The 22,139-nt window shown below is 45.1% G+C and overlaps 1 protein-coding gene across 1 annotated transcript in view; it reads right to left on the reverse strand.

Annotated features, from left to right (window-relative positions):
- Positions 1 to 988: 988 nt before the first annotated feature.
- Positions 989 to 22,139, reverse strand: part of LRRC4C (leucine rich repeat containing 4C) — a 105,561-nt gene continuing 84,410 nt past the window's right edge. Inside the window, exon 2 of the mRNA XM_086959602.1 lies at positions 989 to 3,573. Within this exon, the coding sequence (XP_086815728.1) occupies positions 1,618 to 3,531 (1,914 nt within the window). The 5' untranslated portion in view covers positions 3,532 to 3,573 and the 3' untranslated portion in view covers positions 989 to 1,617. The remainder of the gene's footprint in view (positions 3,574 to 22,139) is intronic.

Consider the following 22,139-nt stretch of genomic DNA (forward strand, 5'->3'; position numbering starts at 1 on the left):
AATCTTTAAAATGTAATTTATCTGATTCTACCTTATGGATTTATGTTGCTTTGGTCTTTTTTTATTTCTTAAAAATTACTCTGTTTTTCTAAATTGGTGTAGGCTCCTTTTGAGGTGAGTTTTTACTGTTTTACCATTTGAAATGTTGCACAAATAATTTACACATTGCCTCTGAGTTAGGCTGAGCAAACTTTAATTTGCAGTTTGCTTGTGATTTTACCCTGAGAAGAATAAGGCTGCTGGTTGAGAAGGGTTTCACCCCCCTGAACCAGTAAAGCAATTTATTACACTCTGCCTTTTAGTTTATTAGAAATAGGTGACTGCCTCCTGCTATGCACAATGCCTGGCAGAGACTCCCACTGTACGATATATACTCAGTGTATTTCAAGGACATAAAGTGAACAAGTGTTAATAAGCTAGACCTTTGTGCAGATGTTTTCTAGAATGTTTCATTAGAAAAAGAAGTGGGCCAATAAAGTATTCTTGATGTTGCATACTTCAAAACATGTAGAGTAAGAAATGTCTTTGAACATACAGTAAACTCATTTGGATGTCCAATGAGGTAATTTTACCCTGACAAATCTTATGCACCAGAAAGAATTTCCTCCACACTAAAATCGCGAAAATGCTCCTCATTGTTGGACCACAAAGACCACAGATCAGTGGCACCTAATGACCATCACTCTTTTCTAATGGGGAGACTTAAACTTAGCTGAGAATCCAAATGCACAATTGATCCTTTTGTGAATGTTGTACTCATTTGTTTGTAAAAGAAATCATCCTGCATTCACTAAAACTTTCCAATCAAGTCTCAGTGAAGAAATGACTTTGGATCTTTTTGGCAAATTGAAAGTGGTGTTGTTACCTTTAAGATCCAACATGGCGTTGATTATATTGTATTTTTGCATTTAAGCTAGCCTCTAAAAACAATGGCCATACTTTTAAAATCCTCCCATCCCTTCAAAATTCCAAACAACTTATATGCAAATACAGAAAACCAACAATATTTTATTTATAATCTTATTTTAGTGGTTGAACTACAAATTCTGGTTCTAGAATCATTGTAAAAGATCATGGGTTCATTGATGTTCATGTGAGTTAATTCGTTCTTTGTATTGTTGTGTTTCCTTGAATGGTGCCCCTTTGCAGAGTACAGAACATTTGGTACATGAAAACTAAAAGCTCTGGGTTTTTCTTCTTATCTTAAAAATCTACTGCAGATTTCCCTGTTGAAACATATTTTCAAGGGTGTGAGATGAAAGTGACATATAGCGTGACAAAATGGGCCAAATCTCACCACTCGAATTGATCACAAAAATCCCAAAAGTGTAATGTTATCCTTACAAAAATTTCAGGACCAGTTCTTTGCAGGGAATTGAGGACTACTTGAAAAATATGCCATATGGAAAGAGGGGGTACTTAGTGCAGCAGAAACAGGTTCAGAGGAACACACATTATGTCATTTTTTTAGATCACAATAGAATTTTTAATAAATAAATTTCTTTTGATTTTTTTGTAAAGACACTTTTTTTTCGAAACAGTAGATTTAGCCCAGTCAATTTGTGTCATTAATAAATTGTCTTTTATTTTATCTTGTCTCTTTCGTTGTGGTCAATTTTAGATCTGAGTCTCTTGTACATTGTCCTTCGAGCTCGCTCGAATCAATAACGGTTCATGCACGGAACTGTGTATTGAATTAATTGTGTTCACTGTTGTTGTGTGGTTGAAAGGGGATTTGTAGGAGTTGTAGTGGTTAAGATGCTCGTGCTCAATGGCTGGCATGGGCAAGTGGCTTTCTATTGGAGATCCCCCTCTGAGCTCATCGTCCACATTGATGATCTCAACAGTCCGTGTGGGAGCATGATGGTTCTTTCGGTGATGCTGTTTCCTCATCTTGTAGAAGATGACAAGCATAACTGCTGCCATGAGAGTGATGGCCACAAAGCAACCGATGATAATTTTGGTTGTCTTCATGACCTCATCTATTCCAGGGATGCTTGACTCTGTGATTGGGATGGTAAAAGTTTTGTCAGTTGCCTTTGTGCTCTGGGGCGTGAGAGACGTGGTAACGTTGGTGGTCTCCCAGATAATGACAGGGGTAGGTCCCACTTTGTGTTCTGTGGCCTCTGTCTCCTCCTGAGTGGGCTCCATTGTCTCTACGGTGACTGTGGAAAAGTATGTGTAGTTGGTGTCTGTGGCCGTCACATTCAGGGTGGCCGAAGCCGTGGTGTTCCCAGCAGAGTTACTCACCATACATGTGTACAAGCCTGTGTCCCTTGCACTCACATTGGTAAAGTTTAGTGTGCCATCATTGAGCACAGAAATTCTCACTTTGTATGCCCCGTGGGTCATAATAGTTCCATTTGGGGTTATCCAGCTTACAGAGGTCAACGATGTGGATGCTCGGCATTTCAGCTCTGCTGCCATGCCCTCTGTGACATTAAGGTCTGCGGGAGGTTCCAAGATCACAGGAGCATAGCATGTGAAAAAATTCTGGTCCAGCTCTGCAATGTGTCGTCCTTTCAAATTATTAGGTGTGCTACAGCGTGCACAACAAGTGCTACCAGTGGTCACAATCTCCTTAAGCCACCAGCTCAGCCAGAGAATATCACAATTGCAGTTCCATGGATTGTGATGCAATTGAATCCTCTGCAAGTGGTGGAGGGGGGTGAAAAGGTCATGAGGCAGCAGAGTTAAATTGTTATGGGCCAGATTCAGCTCCAGAAGGGACTGAAGGTCATCAAATGTGTTCCTTTCAATGATTTGGATTTGTGAATGCATCATCCAGAGTTTTTGGAGGTGGGTCAGCCCTTGAAAGGAGCCTGGCCTTAGCACAGTCAAATGGTTCCCCGACAGGTCCAGTTCATCCAGTTTAACTAGAGGGGTGAGATTGGGAATCTCTCGGAGGTTGCACGTTGCAAGGTTCAAGTACCTCAGGTTTGAGAGGCCTTCAAAGGCACCTTCTGAGATGTAGGAGAGCCGTCTCATCTCTCCCAAATCCAACCGACGCAAAGAAGGGATACGGTTAAAAGCATAAGAAGGAATACTCTCAATGGGATTGTTTCTCAACCAGAGCTCCTTTAGTTTTGAGAGGTACTCAAAAGCTCCATTTGGGATAGTGGTGAGACGGTTGTCAAAGAGTTCTAAAGTAAGGAGGTTGGCCAGATTATTAAAAGCCCCAATTTCAATAGTCCTGATGTGGTTTCTGCTCAGTTGTAGGATCTCCAAGTGTCTCAGGTGTTTGAAGTTGTCCACCTTGATAATTTGGATCTGGTTTTCATGCAAGTTGAGGAGCCGTGTGTTGGTGGAGATGCCGTCAGGCACCTCGCGCAGGTTCCTCCGTGTGCAGATCACTTTGCTGAACTGGTTACTACAAGAGCAGACCGAAGGGCAAGTCTGAGCCCGGACTAAGCCAGCTACCACCAGAAGCTGAAGAGCCAACAGCACAACAAGCAGGGGGTCAAACAGGGCCCTGTTGAACCTAGGACCTATCATCATCTGCTGTGGATGTAATGTCATCTTGTTCAACATTCATAATTTGTCTGGTGTTGGTCCGTCAGGAGATCCAATAATCTGAAAGGAAAGAAAGAACAGATTTACCATCATGAAACTTACTGCACTGTCCACACAGAGAGAAAGATTTCCATTTAACAAGTTTAGAGAATATATAGATAACCACGTGAAATTGCTCAATACTTCTTTAGCACTTCAATCTTAGGCCAGTAGCATTCATATACATAAGGTACATAAGCCTTTTAGCAACATCTGCATCATTTAGAATAAGAAACCTTCATCTTCAGCAGTTGTGAGAAAATGTGTGGAGGGTATCAAGGCAACCACACTTGTGAAACTTGGATTAAGACCTTGCGGTTGTTTAGAGCACCGTCTTATTTATTTACTTGTATGCTGGACATTACTTTGGAACATAAAGCACTGAGTGTATTTTTAGTTAACTAGCATGTTAACCTTGGATATCCATCTTAAAAACAGTACTGATCTACTGGCATTCAGGAGAGCCTTAAAAACCTGGCTTTTTGACGTATAATCCTGGTCTCTTATGAACGCTTCATCTTGAGGACCGTAGATAGTGCCCGGACACTCTTGGGCAACAGTTGCGCTTTACAAATATCACTAGCATAACATAACATATCATAACATGTTTCACACAGACAGCAGTAGTACTTTATCATATACACTCATTATTCTGAACCATATCCTTTTTGTGTTGGAAGCTTAATGACTGACACTTTCCATTCAATATATAACACTGAAAAAGGAGCTACAGTTGGTATTAAAAAAAACCTCCTTGGACATCTTTGGTGAACTTACACATAGTTGAATGAAAATGTGGAATAGAATTATTTATGTGAACATATTCTGTTAATGGTAGCTTCGACTTTTTAGTAATATTTTAGCAATCAAGTCATCGAGAGCAGTGCAACAAATAATCCAAGCTTATCCTATTGCTGCATATATAAAAGAGAGAGGTGGTTAAATTTTCAGTCTGGGCACCCCTCCCCATTTTCTCTCTTCCCCTCCTTTGACAAATCTCTTAATTGCAGCCTTTCTTTTTGTCATTTGGCCTTGCAGTCTGGGATGACCTCTCTCTACTTGTCTGCCACACCTCAAAAAAATGAAATTCATCCACTTGTACTCTTTCTTTTATGTTGTTTGCTATGTCCTCTATCCCCACACACTCCCTTCCTGCGTGTGTACTGAGTATCATCTTCTTTTTTTCATCAACTCTGCAAGTCTCCTTCATCCACAAACCTCCGTCCATCCTTTCTTGCCTCAATTGTCACAATTCCATCACTATCTTTAGCCCTGATTTCTGGCTTTTTCTACAAATTGTCCAATATTATATGGATCGCTTTATTGACAAGGTTTCCCTCTTTTACTCAACCTTTTCTACTCCACCAAAAACTTTGGCTACCTGCATCTCACATATTTCTTTTTCAATATCTTTCCATCATTTTCAAAACCAACCATAGTCTTGCTGTGTTATATCTTTTTCTAATCCTAACTTCTAGCCCCTCTGTTCTTCTAAAATGTTGCCTTACTGCACTCTGCCATGTTTCTCTTCCAATTTCTTCTCCGCCGTTCTTCTTGTTTCTCTACTCTGACATGCTGTCCTCTTCAACATTTGTCCGTTCCTATCATTACATCTGTGAGGTAGAGTCTGAGAACTCATCACTTGCCTTTTATCTCTTAACTTTACTCTTCTTTTGTCTCATGTCTTCTCAGCCTCCGCTGGTAAACTGTAATTTTAATTGAATGCTTACTTAATTTTGTAATTAATTTTCAATTTTTTTGTATTCTGTTGCATAAAGTGCCTTTGGAAAAACCGCCTTCTAATTTAAGTGGTTTAATTTGCAAGTAATTTTAGTGATGCATTTCCTTAATGGGAGATAAAGTTCTTGAGTCCACTCCCTCCGCCAATCAAAGCAACGCTTTTTTTATCACCTGGGCAAACATGTCATTAATGGTCCTGCAGGATCTGGGCTTAATCTATATTTTTGCAGGTTTAATGATGCAGTACACTCTTCAGACACTATGCAGCACCAGTGGGTTTTGCCAAGCAGCTCTCTTCTAATTTAATGGCTGTATTTTGGCTAAGGTGACTTCTTAAACCATCTCTTTCAAAAATAAATCCAAATATTAATGTAATATTTATTTTGAAAAGCTGGGGCTCTAGTAGCCAGTAAAAACCTTGTGAGATTGGGGTTAGCTTTGAAGACACACATTTAAAATTAGGTACTGGCCACTTGGTGCACTCAGGAACGGATTCCTCAAAATCACTCTGAACTGATTCAGCAAGCTGGGAGGCTTTCTTAATCACCTAAAGTATAATTCCTCACTTCATTTTGAGTTGGATAATAATTGAAAATGTGGCAAATTTTGGAAGAAATATGAGGATGTAGCTGTGGCCTTGCACCCTCGATTCTACATTCTTCCTCAACATCCACCACTTCACCAGACCCTTTTATGAAGAGAAATTGGAACCATGCCCCAAAAAGTTTCATGTTCGGAATTTTATTTTTGTTTTTATACTTTCCGCTTCCTTTGTAAAACAACCAGACAAAGATACCTACAATATTAATTAATGTCTGACTAGAAAATTCACAATATTGTTTCATTAAAACTTCATAACTAAATCAAATGAACACAGATCTCAGTGCAGGTGAACCCTTTATCTCTAACTTCATAATAAAATATTCACATTTCAAAATATTTTAATGATTTAAAACATCACATATTTGGAAGAACAACATTGTAGTAGAATCAAGTAAAACGAGTGATACACATAGAAATATATTGACACTCGCAAACAGCATGATGTGCAATTTCCCCATATTGAATATACCTAGTGGCATTTCGGCTATCCACGAACTTTCATCTGCAAACACGTTTTATAGTTTCCACGTCATGTTGACCATAGATATCTATGTGGTATTCACAGAAAATCATGACCTGCTCCCATTTTCAAAATCTGTGTATCGAGAGTTAAGAACACTTCTCGTTTTCACTTCTATCATAGTAGTGTTTTTATCCTGTAATAAGAATATTTTCTTCTACTAGGGATATTTGAAGTGTGTAACCTCTCCCTCGCACATGGGTGAGGGGCAGTTTATGAATTTCACCAGACTGTGCCCATGGGAGAATATTGAGAAAAAAAAAGTTGGAGAAAAGATTTCTCAGGAAAATATTTGGGGGGGGGAGATACTTCTGTTGTTAATCAATCATCGTATTTATATAGCGCACTACTTACCCAGAGGGTCTCAAGGCCCTGGGGGGGGGATATGCTACTGCTCGAACAACCAGGTCTTGAGTTGCTTCCTGAAGGTGAGGTGGTCCTGGGTCAGGCGGAGGTGGGTGGGGAGGGAGTTCCATGTCTTGGCGGCGAGGTAGGAGAAGGACCGTCCCCCTGTGGTGGCTCTACGGATGCGGGGGACGGCGACGAGGGCGTGGCTGGTCGAACGAAGCTTGCGTTTGGGGGCGTAGAAGTTGAGGCGGCTGTTGAGGTATCCTGGGCCTTGGCTGTGTAGGGCTTTGTGTGCGTGGGTGAGGAGACGGAAGGTGATTCTCTTGTTGACCGGGAGCCAATGCAGATCTCTCAGGTGTCCGGAGATGTGGCTGCGACGGGGGATGTCCAGGATGAGTCGTGCTGAGGCGTTCTGGATCCGCTGGAGTCTCTTCTGGAGTTTGGCGGTGGTTCCGGCGTAGAGGGTGTTGCCGTAGTCCAGACGGCTGGTGACGAGAGCCTGGGTGACCGTCTTCCTGGTCTCGGTGGGGATCTACAGGAAGATCTTACGTGGCATGCGCAGGATGTTGAAGCACGACGAGGAGACGGCATTGACCAGGATGAAGCCCAGGTTGCGTGCGTGGTCTGTTTATTTGGGGTTAAAAGTGACTGACTCTTGTAAGTCTAGCTTCAACTGAACCCTCTCGCCCGCTTTTGCTTTATTTGTGTACATTTTATGAACATTCCAAAGTTTAAAAAAACATCTAACGAGTTTTAGTGGAGCAAACTATGCAATCTTTAACTTTTGGATGAATCCATCTAATTGCTAATCTCATCCTGAAGAAAGTGGTCAGATCTGTGCACCTTCCCACTATTCCTGCATTAGTTACGGTACCTCAATTTCGGTGTTAGCTGAAGAATTAGGTGTGAGGTTATAAAGTGAAAACATCAAGTCCCCGCATGCGAAACAACACATTCCATTTCAACGCGGTCATTACAAGGACCACGTTGTTACATCGCATGCCATTACAACGCAAGCCGCTACAGCCTTCCCTACTGTTGCACAGACTGGAGTTGGAATAGTAAATTATACTATTCCAACATCCAGTGCCCTCCCTACAGCAATTCATTGTAATGACTTGCGTTGTAATGCTAATTGATGTAACAAAGCAGTCGTTGTAATGACCGCGCTGCAATGGCATGCGTTCTAAATGCATGTGTTATAAAATGGCCTATTCTATAAAGATAATGTTTTTATCTCGGCATAATACATTTTTTTTTAAAACATTTCCCCGTTCCGCTCAGGTGCAAGACTGCACAATGCATATATCGAGCAAAATGAACCTGAGCTTCCTTTACTGGGTCCATAAGAAGGGGCAAGGTTTTTTTGTGCTTCTAACCAAAAAGGCATCTTAATCAAGAGCAGTCTACTACTGCAAAGACTTTTGTATGGGCCTCTGTTTAGGTTTCGCCTAAAATCTATTGTTTTTAATATAAACTTAAAAGGGGCTCCATCTCTTTCCTAGCTTTTTGTTGGTTCCTGTGCTTGCCACATACTTTTCCTCCATTTCTATTGCCCGTAGCATATTTCCTTCATATAGCAATGCTTGTTCCTTGACTGCTTCTCTCATCAGTTTCCCGTAGCCAAAATACCGTAAAAACATCAGCTTTGGTGCAACTATTTTTGCATAAGGTTTTGCCTCTTTCTGCTTTTTCATCTTAAAACACATTTATATAGTAAAGCTCATCACACAGAGATTTGTCCAGAATCACAGAATATTGCACCTCGGATACTCGAACAGGGATCCCCAGCTCTCGAGTCAGCAGCTCTGGCCACTGCACCAAAACCTCTCTACTCCCATGATGCTTGTTGTAATTTGGCATCACACTGGTTTATTGAAGCTCTAACTGTGGGGCTCAACACATTTTCCTTGACCATGTTCATTTCAAATTACTCCTTTGGTGTTTACAGTACAAAGGTTTAGTGCAAATCTATCCAATACCTCAACTGGCCACCTTCTTCCAACATCACACAACACCATAGTAGCATCACCGTCTATACAATTAAAATTAATGGACTTTGACCTTCCAGAATATGGTGTCATCAGTTGAGCGATAGGATGGTTTACTTCCTGGATTGTCTGCATAATTGAAAAGCACAATATTGATTTTTTTTTACCTTGCTACAGATGGAAAATCCATTGGCGATCTCTTGGAGAAATTAACTGTAATGTCTAGGAAATACCCTAGAGCTCGCCCATATCGTGCAACAGAATATCTGTGAGCACAGAGGTTCGTATTTAGCACTGTATAACAGATTTTTGACACTGTCTTTCAATGAAAAATTAGAGCTATGTATTTCACTCGCCCAAATGTATGTCAATGGCGTTAAGGTCATTGTTGTTTTAAGGAAAAAAATTGCCAGAAATGAAAAAAAAAGGTAAACACAATGTCCATTTTCCTCAGATTTTGTCTCAGGAGCAGGAGAGGTAGAGCAAGGGAGAAAAGGGAAGAGAGGGTAGAAAGAGACAAAGATTAATAAAGAAAAAAGATAGACAGAGCGAAAAAGAGAGAGAGGGGGGAGGCAAAGAGCAAAAGCAATAGGTTACCTACCTTTAGTTACTCTCTCTCAGGGGGGTACAGCGACTAATCATAGAATGTACCCACTGAATTTGCAAACTCTTACAATAGTTCCTGTATACCAACAGGTGGCAGCGTCAGCCTCCCTCACAACTCCGTCCTGCCTCCGGTCACAACATTGAGCCACAAACAGGTGCCAGACACTAAATATTACCGCCTCTTTTCATTAGACCATTCTGTCCTTTAGAATGTGAAGATTGGCAGACAGAATTCAATTTCACTGGTAATGAGTGAAGGGCAGCATGGATCCGTATTCATTCCGTGCAGTCCACCCCAAAGAATGGGAGGAGGGTGAGGAATCTGCAGTTAGAAGGAATAAACATCAGAAGGGGCCTTACCCAAGGTAAAAACCCTTCTTCTGATGGAGACTTGCGATGGATGCAGAAGGATGGCCTCCTCCGAGAAGGTGGGTCGGAGGAGTGGACTTTACACCCAAAGTCTTGCAGAACTGAACATGCAAAATGCCCCTCCCTGCAACCAAGTAATGACAAGTATGGACAGATATCCATGTGGCAGCAGGCCAGCTGTCCGAAGCGACCCCATCAGAGCAGAGGTCACAGGACTTGCTCACATGGCATTGGACCTAAGGCCTTCAGGAGGGTCCATATGTGCCGGGGAATAACACAGTTTGATGCATAGAACACTCCGTCTGGACACTGGCTATTTTGGGGGCAGCCTCTCCTTTTTTCATAATGGAATAGCCAACAGACAGCTGTTCGTCCATCCTGGAGTATTTAGTTCTGTCAAAGTAGAAACTAAGGGCATGTCGTGAGTCCAATTGGGAGAGCTTCTCCTTCCCTTTAGATGGATCCAGTGGTGAAAATACTACAGGGAGTCTGATGGGCTGCTCCTCCGACAGGTGCAACAAACCAGAAGGCAATGGAGTGGATACTAGATTTAATCTCACCCACTGGTGAGTGACTGGGATGCCCACTATGCCACTCAAAGCAGAGACCCCCCATACACATGTAGCTGATCAGTGTCTGGAGGTGACAAATAATGAGCTGAAATGCAGCCAGGGCATTTGCCAGTGGCTAGAGACTACTTGACAGCTTTGGGCCAATCACCATGATGTTTTCACTTATAAAGTCACCCCATTTTTGGCAGAAAGAATGATAAAGTCACAAGTTCCTGCTTATCAGGAAAAATGAAGTACACGGAGGCTGGACTAACAAGGCCTCAGCTCACTGTTGTGGTTTGCTGAAGTGGGTGAAATCAGAAACATGGCTTTTAAGGTGAAAAGCATTAGAGAGCCTTCAGGGCTCTGAAGAAACTCAGAGAAACACACATCAGACTAGTTCAATCCTTTTCAGAAATGCCTCATAGCATGAGACTTAAATAGTGTGGGCTGATTAGACAAACGAAGAAATGCAGGAAGAGCCAATAGGTAATTTTTAAAGGTGTCCAAAGAAAAGCCTTGCAAGGTCAAACAATATGTAACAGAACATATGATAATTTTGACTACAGTGATTCGACTTGATTTGCTGAACACTAGGTGGCACATTTAGCCCAATGGCATGAATATACAGACTTGGTGGAATGGCAGTGAGTAGCCAAAATGGCATCCACTACTTCTGCCAGAAGATCAGAATCTCTCAGCTGTTTCTGCTCCCCCTCCATGCATGGAGGTGTTGAGTGTAGTGGTCAAGCGTAACACTCTGAATTGATATTAGGACAGCATATCTTCCAAAGATGGCAGGCAATTTGGAGATATTTACTCAGAAACCAGTTTGAGTCCAAACTGAGGTGTCATGGTGGGAAAAAGAATGATGGGCCGCAATGCTATCTGAGCTATTACCAGTGTTTAGACTTATTACAAGCATTCTTCCCATCACCTTTTATTGGTTTATTTGTGATGGCCCAGAAGCCTAACAATAATCAGAGAGCATACAGACGAACAGATAAAAGAAATAACTGTTCCCAATAGCATTTATTAATTTTGAGTATCATGATCAGAGAAGGAAAATAATTTAAAAAATGTACTTGTGGAGCTCTATATAAGAAAGCTTTTAAGACTCTCTGTAGTTGGGTTTTGTGTAAAAACTTTTGGCTCACACTAAGCAGGCCTGTGGCATTTGCAACAGGGTGACTTACAGTTAGAGCTGAAATGGTTCTAGGATGTCAAGACTGCATCAGTCAGAGAATTGTTAAAAGGTAGCAAAGGCTGAGGAATCAATGGCCCATGCCGCAAAGAAAGTGAGTCTAAGTACCTTCCTTTAGGAGCGTTAAAACATGCTCTTCTGGGGCGCTGTAAACCACCACAACAAAGGATGCACTCTCCTCCAATGGAAGCCCTTAAGACAAATCCAAGACAGACTCTGGAAAGGTATCAATCCAGCATCCATACAATGAAGAATAAGTAAATGAACTGTACCCTCCTCATGGCCATCTTCATCTTGTGGGACATGTTGGGGACCTTGAATTAGGTTTGGAAGTTGAACCCAAAATAATTTCTGCTGAGACAAATAACTGCAGGAACATCCTCACCAGCTTGTGTGCTTGCCTTTGTAATTATGTATTGAGACAAAGAGTGCTCGTGTTGAAGATGAATCCTGAGCTGGTGATGGATGCAGAAGTGGCACTGCCGGAATTGTAAACTCGTAATGATGAAAGCCCTGGAGGTGGGGCCCACAGCAGAAGGTGGAGGTCGAGCCTGCTGAAGGGGTTGCCCGGATGGGCTGACTTGATCAGGGAGCATTCTGTGCTAGGGAAGGGCCCTCCACAGGAACCACAACTGGAGTTTCTTACATGCCCAAGAGGATCAAAAGGTACACCCGAGGGAGATTAAATGTATTTAAAAAGTGTACAGCATGGCCTCCTTAAAGGCCACAATCTAAAGTGGATACAGTGATGGCCCTGGGGACCTGGGATGCATTGGCGATACCAAAGGGGATGATGGACGGAGTGCGGGAGCAAATCAAATACTCACCCCCAGAGTACTGATCTGGGTTTAATCCATCATCATTCTTTAGCTCACTCCACCACCCCAGTTCAGACATGGCCATATGCAAATTAGTCTGACCCTGTGCCTCATAGGAACAGTCCAGCCCAAACTGCCAAGCCATGTCTTCCCTGGACCGGAAACAAGCATCCTGGGACGGTTTCTGGCAAATCAGCCGTCAACAGCCAGGCTAACTTGAATCCAGTGGCAAAGTGAGCAAGGGACCCACGTCTGGGCATACCCTGCCAACTTAGGGAGAACAAAGCGATACCAAAGGGGATGATGGACGGAGCGCTGGAGCAAATCAAACACTCACCCCCAGTCAACTGATCCAGGTTTAATACATCATCATTCTTTAGCTCACTTCACCACCCCAGTTCAGACATGGCCATATGCAAATCAGTCTGACCCTGTGCCTCATGGGAACAGTCCAGCCGGAACTGCCAAGCCATGTCTTCCCTGGACCGGAAACAAGCATCCTGGGACCGGTTTCTGGCTAATCAGCCGTCATCAGCCAGGCTAGCTTGAATCCAGTGGCAGAGTGAGCAAGGGACCCACGTCTGGGCATACCCTGCCAACTTAGGGCGAACAAAGTGATACCAAAGGGGATGATGGACGGAGCGCTGGAGCAAATCAAACACTCACCCCCAGTCAACTGATCCAGGTTTAATCCATCATCATTCTTTAGCCCACTCTGCCACCCCAGTTCAGACATGGTCATATGCAAAGCAGTCTGACCCTGTGCCTCATGGGAACAGTCCAGCCCGAACTGCCAAGCCATGTCTTCCCTGGACTGGAAACAAGCCAAACCCTGAGACCGGTTTCTGGCTCATCAGTCAAGCTAGCTTGAATCCAGTGGCAAAATGAGCAAGGTACCCACGTCTGAGCGTACCCTGCCAACTTAGGGCCATGAATTGGCTCCAAACTTGGTACTAGGCCCGAGTTGGAAACTGTAGTTCCAGGTGAGTGATGTAACTACCAATGGAGTGACAACTCCCTAGACCATCTCGGTGTTGAGAAGCTGGGGGTTCTTCTTGCCCTTGTCTTCGGGCTAACCTTTCAACTTCAGAGGCGACATTCCAGCACTTTGGCTAAGTTATGAAAAAGAGGAAATGTCATAAGCACGAAGGAATGACACTTTTATGAGGCTCCATGTCATCATATCTGAAGGCTTGACAGAACTATGATGGAGGCTGAGGATGCCACCTGTCTTTTAGCCAAAGCTATTGCAAGAGTTTCTGCATTAAGTGTGGATCAGTGGGCAATTCATAAGGTGAGTACTCTGTGGTTAGAAATGTTCATCAGAAAGAGTGAAATACTGAGCCAGATAGAGAAACATTAGAAAGAAGATAAATACTGAGATAGGTAGTTACAGTGGCAGAGGGAAAGAGGAGAGATAACAAATATGAAGGGAAGCCGGAGGGAAGCCTACCAACATGAATTGATCTCACAGCTTTTTCAGGATGAACCAAGAGTCTACAATTTTCCCACACCACTATGAAGCACTCCAGAATTCGTTAGACAGAGGAACTTAGGCGAAGGAAGACAGCCTTTAGCCAGCACTTTCCTCCTACCTGCTACAACTCTGTCCCAGGTTTTCAGTTCTGTATGGTGTCCCACGCTCCTGCCAGTTTTCCCACCGCATTTCTCCCCCATGCTGTTTTCCAGCTGCTATGCTGCCAGCCATGGCAGATATATAGTAGAGGTACCCTGGCCCTCTGGACTCCCACAGCTAGATTGCTGCAGATTGCCATGCCCTGGACCCCAGATGCAACAATAACTGCTGCCTTGAGTCATCCTGGTCCACAGCTGGACCATTCACCGGCCTTAGCTGTACTTCACCTCCAGCCCAGGACCAACCGCCCTTGCAGGAACCCACACTATGCAGTCCCCGCCGGCCGAGACCCCGACAGAACAACTCAGATGCCTCCTGAACAATGCCAGATCACTGTGCAAATATGCAACCGAAGTTCGGGACACCATTTCCACCCTTGCCCCAACCTATTCTTTAACACAGACATCTGGCTCACCCCACATCAGCCTCATACATCGCTACTGTATCACTCAATGGCTACAAGATGAAACACTGCGACTGCACCAACAGGCAAGGAATCGGAATCACCATCGTACACAAGGAAGCAATCATCTGCACAACCACAGATGACTAAACCACCCCATTAATGGAACACTTGAGCTTCCAGCTCCATGCTGATAACAAAACCACCTGCAGAGGCCGCTCGCATACAGACCCACCCAAACCATGAACTGGCCTTAGTGACACCATCACAGAATTCCCCGTTCACCATTGAATCCGAGACCTATGTCTTCTCACGAGACCTCAACTCTCACCTCGAAAACCTCACCGACACCAACTCCACTGGCCTCCAGGAATCAATGGAGAATATCAGCCTCACGCAGCTGATCCAAAACCACACACACAGAGTTGGACACACGCTGGTCCCCCATCATCATCTCCAGCAACAGAATCAGATACAGCCACTCCACAGAACTCACCTGGTCCGACCATTCCATCATACATTTTACCAGCGCCAGATTTCCCCTCACTACCTCAAACCGCCACAATGTCTCTTCCCACAGCTGGACCAAGGTCATGCTGCATGAATGGACCAGCATCCTCAGCCTCTCTCAGCCCGATGCCTCCACCAATCTGAACCAAGCAGTAGAGCACTTCAAAGCCTGAATCACCTGTGCCGCCGACTGAGTCACCCCCACCAAACCATCCAGAACTCACGGACTCACCAAACAAGCCAGCTGGTACTCCCCAAATCTCAACACAGCTAAATGCAAGTGCAAACAACTGAAAAGAAAATGGAGCTTCAGCAAAAACAGGGTTCGACCTGTAGAAAATTAGAAATATTGATGTACATAAGCAACGTTCATTTCCCTTTCCCATTCCTCCCCCTGCGCGCACCATGAATACCGTAAAACATTGACTGCATCCCTCTGCCAGCAAAGGCCTGTGCCCATGTGTACATGACAGCCATTTTAGGCACCCTGGCCTTTTGCCCGCCTAAGATTAGAATCACCGGCTTTCCTTCTGCGTGTATTTGAAACCCCCCCCCTCTCTCTCACATGCATAAACCATGAAACCCTCTCCCTCTGCGCGACCCTGCCCTGCAAAGCAACCCTTCTGCTTGACCCACGCAAACCCCCCCCCCCATCTCCTCTTGAAGAGGCATCCTTCGCCTCAGCTGACACAGCCCTCCCCAGCTGCACCTGACTGCCCCCGCTCTCTCATGTACGGGTCATAAGATCTCTCTCTCTATGCGACTCTGCCCTTGTGTCCACCCTGGCTCCCCCCTCCCCCTCCCTTCTCCTCACACGGGCCAGTCATAAACCTTCTTCTGCAAGACCCTGTCCTTGAGAGTCACGGCCGCGCCTGACCAACACCTCCTTTCCTTCCATGAATGCCCCTCTGTTGACAAATCTTCCCTCCGCGCTCGATTGTCCACGCGGCATGAATACCACTCCTTTGATGACCCCTTCCCCCGAGTCCGGCTGACCACACATGTCCGAGGCCATCGCCTGAGCCAGGAGATACCATTTACTGCCCTTATTGTATGAAGTCACTCCTCTTCAAAGGACACACTGTTGATCCTGGCCACCCCATCCCCTGGGCTATGATCAGGCGCACACATCCAAACAGTTGACGGAACACTCAGCTGCGTGATTGCCCTCCCCTCTTATCAGCAGGTCAAGGGTCCCTATTGTGAACATATGTGGGGTAGGATTGACACGAGGATTATAGGGATGTCTTTTCTTTTGCGTCACACTGTCCTGATTGTAATGTCAAATGTTTTGTAAGGTATAAAAGAAGGAGTCTCAGCTCACTTGTTAGAGCACCTCCTGAAAGACACCGTGTTTCGTGTCCGAAATGACAGGCTCTCCTCATGAGAAATAAACTCTGTTCTTGTGATTCCTGCTTCCAGCGCCCGTCTCTTTATTTGGTAACTATTCAAAATGGGAACTAAGAGGCGGTTTGCGCCAGCGGCCTGGGCATCGGTAGTAATCTGGGCTCCTGTTTTACAATTGGCGTCCCAACGCGGGGTCCATCAGTGACATAAGGTCCGGTAAGAGAGATCCAGACGAAGAAGTGAACATCTAAATGATCGGAGTATACCTGCCTTGAGAGGGCCCTCGCCCGGCTGCCGATTGAAAGAACTTCACCAATTCTGAACGGACCTCTCTCGAGTGACCTATTGTCCTGACTGGAATCCCACAGGAATGCTACATGGAGTAAGAGAACGATCGGGCGCTGGAGGAGGAAGATGAAGAACTGTCCGTATGGTCCGGTCCGGGTAAGATTAAGTAGGGTGTTTTTACGCCTGATTGGTAGGGTGGTCCTATCCACCTGATTGATTGATTGATTGTATTGGAATCGGTATTTGCATACTGATATTGTTGGTATTGGTTCATTTAGCTTTGGATGCTACTTGAAATATTGGTTCTCTTCTTGAGAACGAGACATTCTCTGTGTGCAAACAGCGGCGAATAGGAACGTTCGTCCCTCTTTGCAGATAGAGAAGGGTAGGTAATGCAGACTTTTGTCCCCGTTGTAATCCGTCATGCCTACTTTTCTCCCCACTGATTGTTTGGAATCGATTAATAATCGATTGTTGCTCTTTGAGATCTTCCCTGTCCACAAACAGAGACGAATAGGAATATTCTGTTTTCTTTATGGATAGCGAAGGGCAGGTAATGCAGACATTTGTCCCCGTTGTAATCCGTCATGCCTGTTTTTCTCCCCACTGATTGATTGGTTGCCTGGACATTGTTGTTCCAGGAATTGTTTCGTTTGAGGTATTTTCTGCCTGCAAACAACGTGGAGTAGAAATATTCTATCTAGTCTTTGCAAGTAGTAAAGGGTAGGTTATGCCCCTTTGTGAATTCGTCAGTCCTACCCACTCCCCACTGATTGGTTATTTGGGGGGTAGCTCGCATGGTCCGCCCAGGAGACTACCCTTATGGAGGACATATGCTCCCCGCTCATGGGCCATTTAGTGGAAGTAGACCATCTGGTCCGTCCAGGAGGCTACCCTAGTAAGTGGAAGTACATCGCTTAGGTCTGTCCAGGATGATACCCTAATGAAGGAATATATGTTCCCCTTTTGATCGATAATCTCGTTCCACCCCGGACCATTTATTGGAGGGAACTCGTCTGGTCCGTCCAGAAGTACCCCCTAGTGAAAAGGACACATAAAAATATGAAGTGATCACCATTCCCTACTAACAGAAAACTTTAGCTCGAAACACGCTAAGGAAAAGAAGGAAAAATAAAACGAAATCAGGCTAAGTCAGTAACCCCCTGATGAGCTTTTGACTTCACTAAAAATAAGAAACATTAGAAACAGTTCGTAATAAGAAATATAAAATGGCGAAAAATCGACAGCAAGACAGCCACGAGGTAGTTAGGCTCCACTGCCTACTCCTGCTCCAAACATGTCTGCCTCATTGCCCACCACGCCCAAATAACGGTCACATGAAATAGAAACAATTCAATAGGTACCTACCCCCATTCCGGAAGCTCCCGAAGTGCAGCGGGTCCGCGGTTACGCCCATCCGGAAGGCGAGGCCTCGAGGCATGCGGGGCTCGCCTGGCCGCGGTCAGAAGGAGAGGCTGTTGGGCAGACGGCCCAAAGAATGATAAGGACCTCTCCATCTCTCCTCTTCTGCTGCCCTGCGGGCCACGGGGGGGGCTGTCTTGCCTCAGCCTCCGACCACCCCCCCCCCCCACTCTCGCCTGATCCGGTCCGCAAAGAAGGCCGAAGCCGAGGCGAGGATGGCGGCATTTCTTTGAGCTATAATGGCTGCAACTACACCCAACGCCTGACAGTTGCAGATAGTCCCGCCACATGTCGACGCCTGGACAATTGTAGGAAGTCCCGCCACATGTCAGCGCCTGGACAATTGCAGGTAGTCCCGCCACATGTCAAAAAGGGGGGGGATGTCTTGCCTCAGCCACCGACCCCCCCCCCATCTTCATCGCCTGACACGGCCTTACCGAAACGCTGGAGCCGGAGAACGGCGCGGGGTCGCTGGAAGGGGGAGGCGGCGCGAACGAGCCTCCCCCACCTCCCTCCAGGTGGAGGCTTCCAGCGACACCCCAATGCTCTTACTTAAAGAGGGTCAACATCGAAAAGCGGTCTTTTGCCCAGGACGGGCACACGCCCCATGCCTTCTCTCCTCAACCTTGAAGATTCTATGAGAGCCGGGGGGCACCCCGATCCCTCCGCATGGGCGCCCCCGCCCCCCTCACTGGGAACCGCGACATCGGTGCACTCCTGCCGGCGCCAGCCTTGGTTTGGAAATGGCTAAAATGCAGCCACGGCACAGACTTGTTCAGTTCCGGTGGAACACCAGAATGACCCGGTAGGAAAATTGTTGCCGCCCTCCCCACTCTTTGACTAATGGTCCATATTGTTAGACTGTTACCACATTGCACAAAACTTTTTGAACTGCCAACGGAAGGTTCTGGTCCAACCATGAGTCATTGGAAACGTTCTGACTATACCGGAACCTGCCTGACCTCGCCCAAAATGGCGCCGATACACGAAACGAAACTTTCGAACTCTCTGTTCACCCGGATTGCTCGAATCTTGATGCTCTGAGATACGTGTGCATTTTTGGAAAATGAAAGTTGATAAGATGGATAGTGATTATGTGCTTAGAGAAGAAAACAATACAGATATTGATCATGTGTTTGGACAATGAACTGACTTAGGGTGGGTACTAATTATGATTTGGAAAATGAATTGGTGTAATTTAGACAGTGAATGAGCATTTGGATAATGAATTAATGAATCAATTGAAAAACTGAATTCTTGACAATGCATCATGCTTGCTCTATAGGGAAGTTTAATACGATTTTATTGCACTGCTGCACTTTATGCAATGAACTGCCACCAACTTCGTTCTTCTTATGTACAGTTTCAACCTGCTCCGTGGCCGGTCCACTGGGTTGTAGGCCTGTATTTATACATCAACACTTTTTATTAAAAGTATTTTGACAAAGAAAGCATAGTTGTAGCGGTTGCATTAATGAGTTTTGGATGTTTTACTACGATGAGCGAAGAATAAGTATGATGAAAGCTGAAGGTTAAAAAGAACCAGATATTTAGCAGCTACATTATGTGTCACAGGCAGCCGGAAAAGTGTTTTAGACGCCCTTAAAACGACACCACAGAAATGCCACCTGACCGCCACCCTTGCACCCAACAAAAGGGGTTGCGACCAAGTAACTCATGTAGATACGCAGATCGTCAATGATTATCTATCTGACATTACTGGTCCCTCTGGGCGTATACGCCGAGATGGTAAAGAAATGCAGTACGTGGAGATAGGTCGAGTATGTGGTAGGTAAAATCATTTTCGGACTACTGCATGCTGATGTGCTTTGAATGCTGCCCCCCCACCCCTTCTTTCTCCTCCCTTCTGCAGGTCGCGTTGGAACATTGACTGAAGTATGGGAGAACGATGATCAAACCACCGACGAAAAAGGGAAGGAGGGAATAGGAGCATAGTCCTTATGACGATAAGTTTTTAAAAGACGTAGATTTAAACATGACTGTTCCTCCTTAGGACATAGCAACTGGGAGGATGGACTGACATAGAGACTTGACGGGTACTGTAGGACGAAAATTGACTCGAAATAATACGTTAGATAATGTAACTAGACGTTTGACTAGGTAGGGAAAGGACAAAGGAAAGTGTGTGGGTAAGGGTTACCACGGCACCACCCGTCTGGGAAGTTAGAAATGTTGCTGATGTTCAATGCACTGCCCCCTTTTCTCGCACTCTTATAAATATAGCCAAGCTGTCCGACTGTTCTCCCGATCAATACTTGCCGTTGCCTCAGCCTGGAGAACTTCCCACCAAAGGAAGGAACTGAAAAATGGTTTAAGATCCAACCATGGGTAAATAGCGCGACCAGGTTAATTTCTGATCGACTAACCGAGGTGTAAGTATTGGCAATTGAGAACGCTCGCAGAGATAACAAGCGAGGAGGAAAAGGAGGGAAGGGTAGAAAGAGCTAAGCACGTAGATAAATAGGATAGTAAAGATACGCAGGATATAATATGGATTTTGTTGGCCACCTGTTGTTTTCTGTTTTGTCGTGAATGTCTTATATATATGTAATACATGTGCTGTCTTCCTTGTCTGAGTTTGTGTGTATGTGATGTACGGATTTATGTCTTCCCTCTGTCTGTATTTGCGTGTTACCTGACCTCTGCTGTTCTGTGTTGTGAGCGCACTAAATGACCTATTTTCGTACACGTCTCTCTCTCTCTCTCTCTCTCTCTCTCTCTCTCACCACCCCCTTATCTCTCTCTCTCTCTCTACATGTCAAACGTGTACCGAATGGCTCGTTTAGATTGCGGACGACTCTCACTCTCTATGAGAGTCTCCCTATTTTCTCTCCCTCTTTGTGGTAAAATTGTGCCCCACCGGCACCAGTTTGATTGGATATTTATTGAACGCAAAGGTGTTCAGCGAAATTGACCGAAACTAAAATGATTGTATCTCGCCATATTACTACCTCTCCTTTCTGCAAAATGAATGAACTCGAATTGGCTGAGAAGGAAAGGACAGGTAAGACGACTAAGGTCCCCCAAATCTGGCCATTTATAGGGGAACTGTATGTCAATGGCACCTCATTTCTGTTCATCAGAGACGAACGCCAACGTCTAGATTGACCCCCAATGCCCAGATTGCCCCACCCCCTTTTGCACCCAAGCGCGAGCGCCCAAAGCATCCCCGCCCCATTTGATTGACCCCAGCTGCTGTCCCGGATATAAACATGATGACCATGAGTAACTGTCGTCCCTCGAGAAAACCCTATTTTACCTGACTCTCGATGATGGCACCCCCGCCCTGTTTGAAAAGGTTAGCCAGCCTTGAAGGGAAATGCTCCGAAATGTTGAATATGATGAAATGCACAGTTGATGGGAATCTTATTTATCCTCACTTGAGTTATAAATAGGACGATGAATAAACTTGGCATGAACTCAGTAGGAATGCTGACATATGCACTGCTTGGTAATAGACCTCTGACTGTGACCGATGAGCGTATCTCCCAAATGCGTAGAATTGAGGGAGGAATTCACATACGTAGATATCTTCTTCTGCCATTTCTCTAAAACCTTGTTTTGTACCTATTCAAAGATTCACGATCACCAGGAGAAGGGTCAGACGTGACGTACAGCCTGGCTGCAGATCTTGAGACACGTGTGACCTCGACCAAAGGTGGAGCTGCAGAGCAACAAGATACGAGACGAGACCGCAATTTCAACGTGGAAAATGAAAAATGATGGGCCGCCTTGAAGCCCTTCGTCTGCTAGCCCACGTGTGCCTGGAGTCTCCATTCCCCTTCTTTGGGCCCGATTGATGGGCCTGCCTGCTTGTTATCCTTTGCTCCCTTGGTCCCTTTTGTGTGTCCCAGGAACTCTGACCCAACTCCGCTCTCTCTCCTATCGACTATTTGAACCACACTCACCCTCTTTGCCATGTGACTTTTTGCCAAAAGGAAGAACTGCATTCAAATGGGAATAGGGTGTTGCCACGGAAACATAGGTGCCGAGCATGAGGCGCCGCTAAACGAATTGTTTAGGGAACAGGACTGTGGTCTAACAGCAGAGGACTGACCGCACCCTGCAACGTGTAAGGATAGATCCGAGCTGGACCTATAGCTCCACCGCCGGTGCTCAACAGCGCCAACGAAAGTACCCGGACTAGAGCCTACCAGTGATGGCTCACTACTAAAAAGACACTGTGACGAAGAGATCTTGTGTATTGAAC

This window comes from Lissotriton vulgaris, chromosome 2_2, assembly GCF_964263255.1.
Source record: "Lissotriton vulgaris chromosome 2_2, aLisVul1.2, whole genome shotgun sequence".
In the NCBI taxonomy this organism is placed as follows: domain Eukaryota; kingdom Metazoa; phylum Chordata; class Amphibia; order Caudata; family Salamandridae; genus Lissotriton; species Lissotriton vulgaris.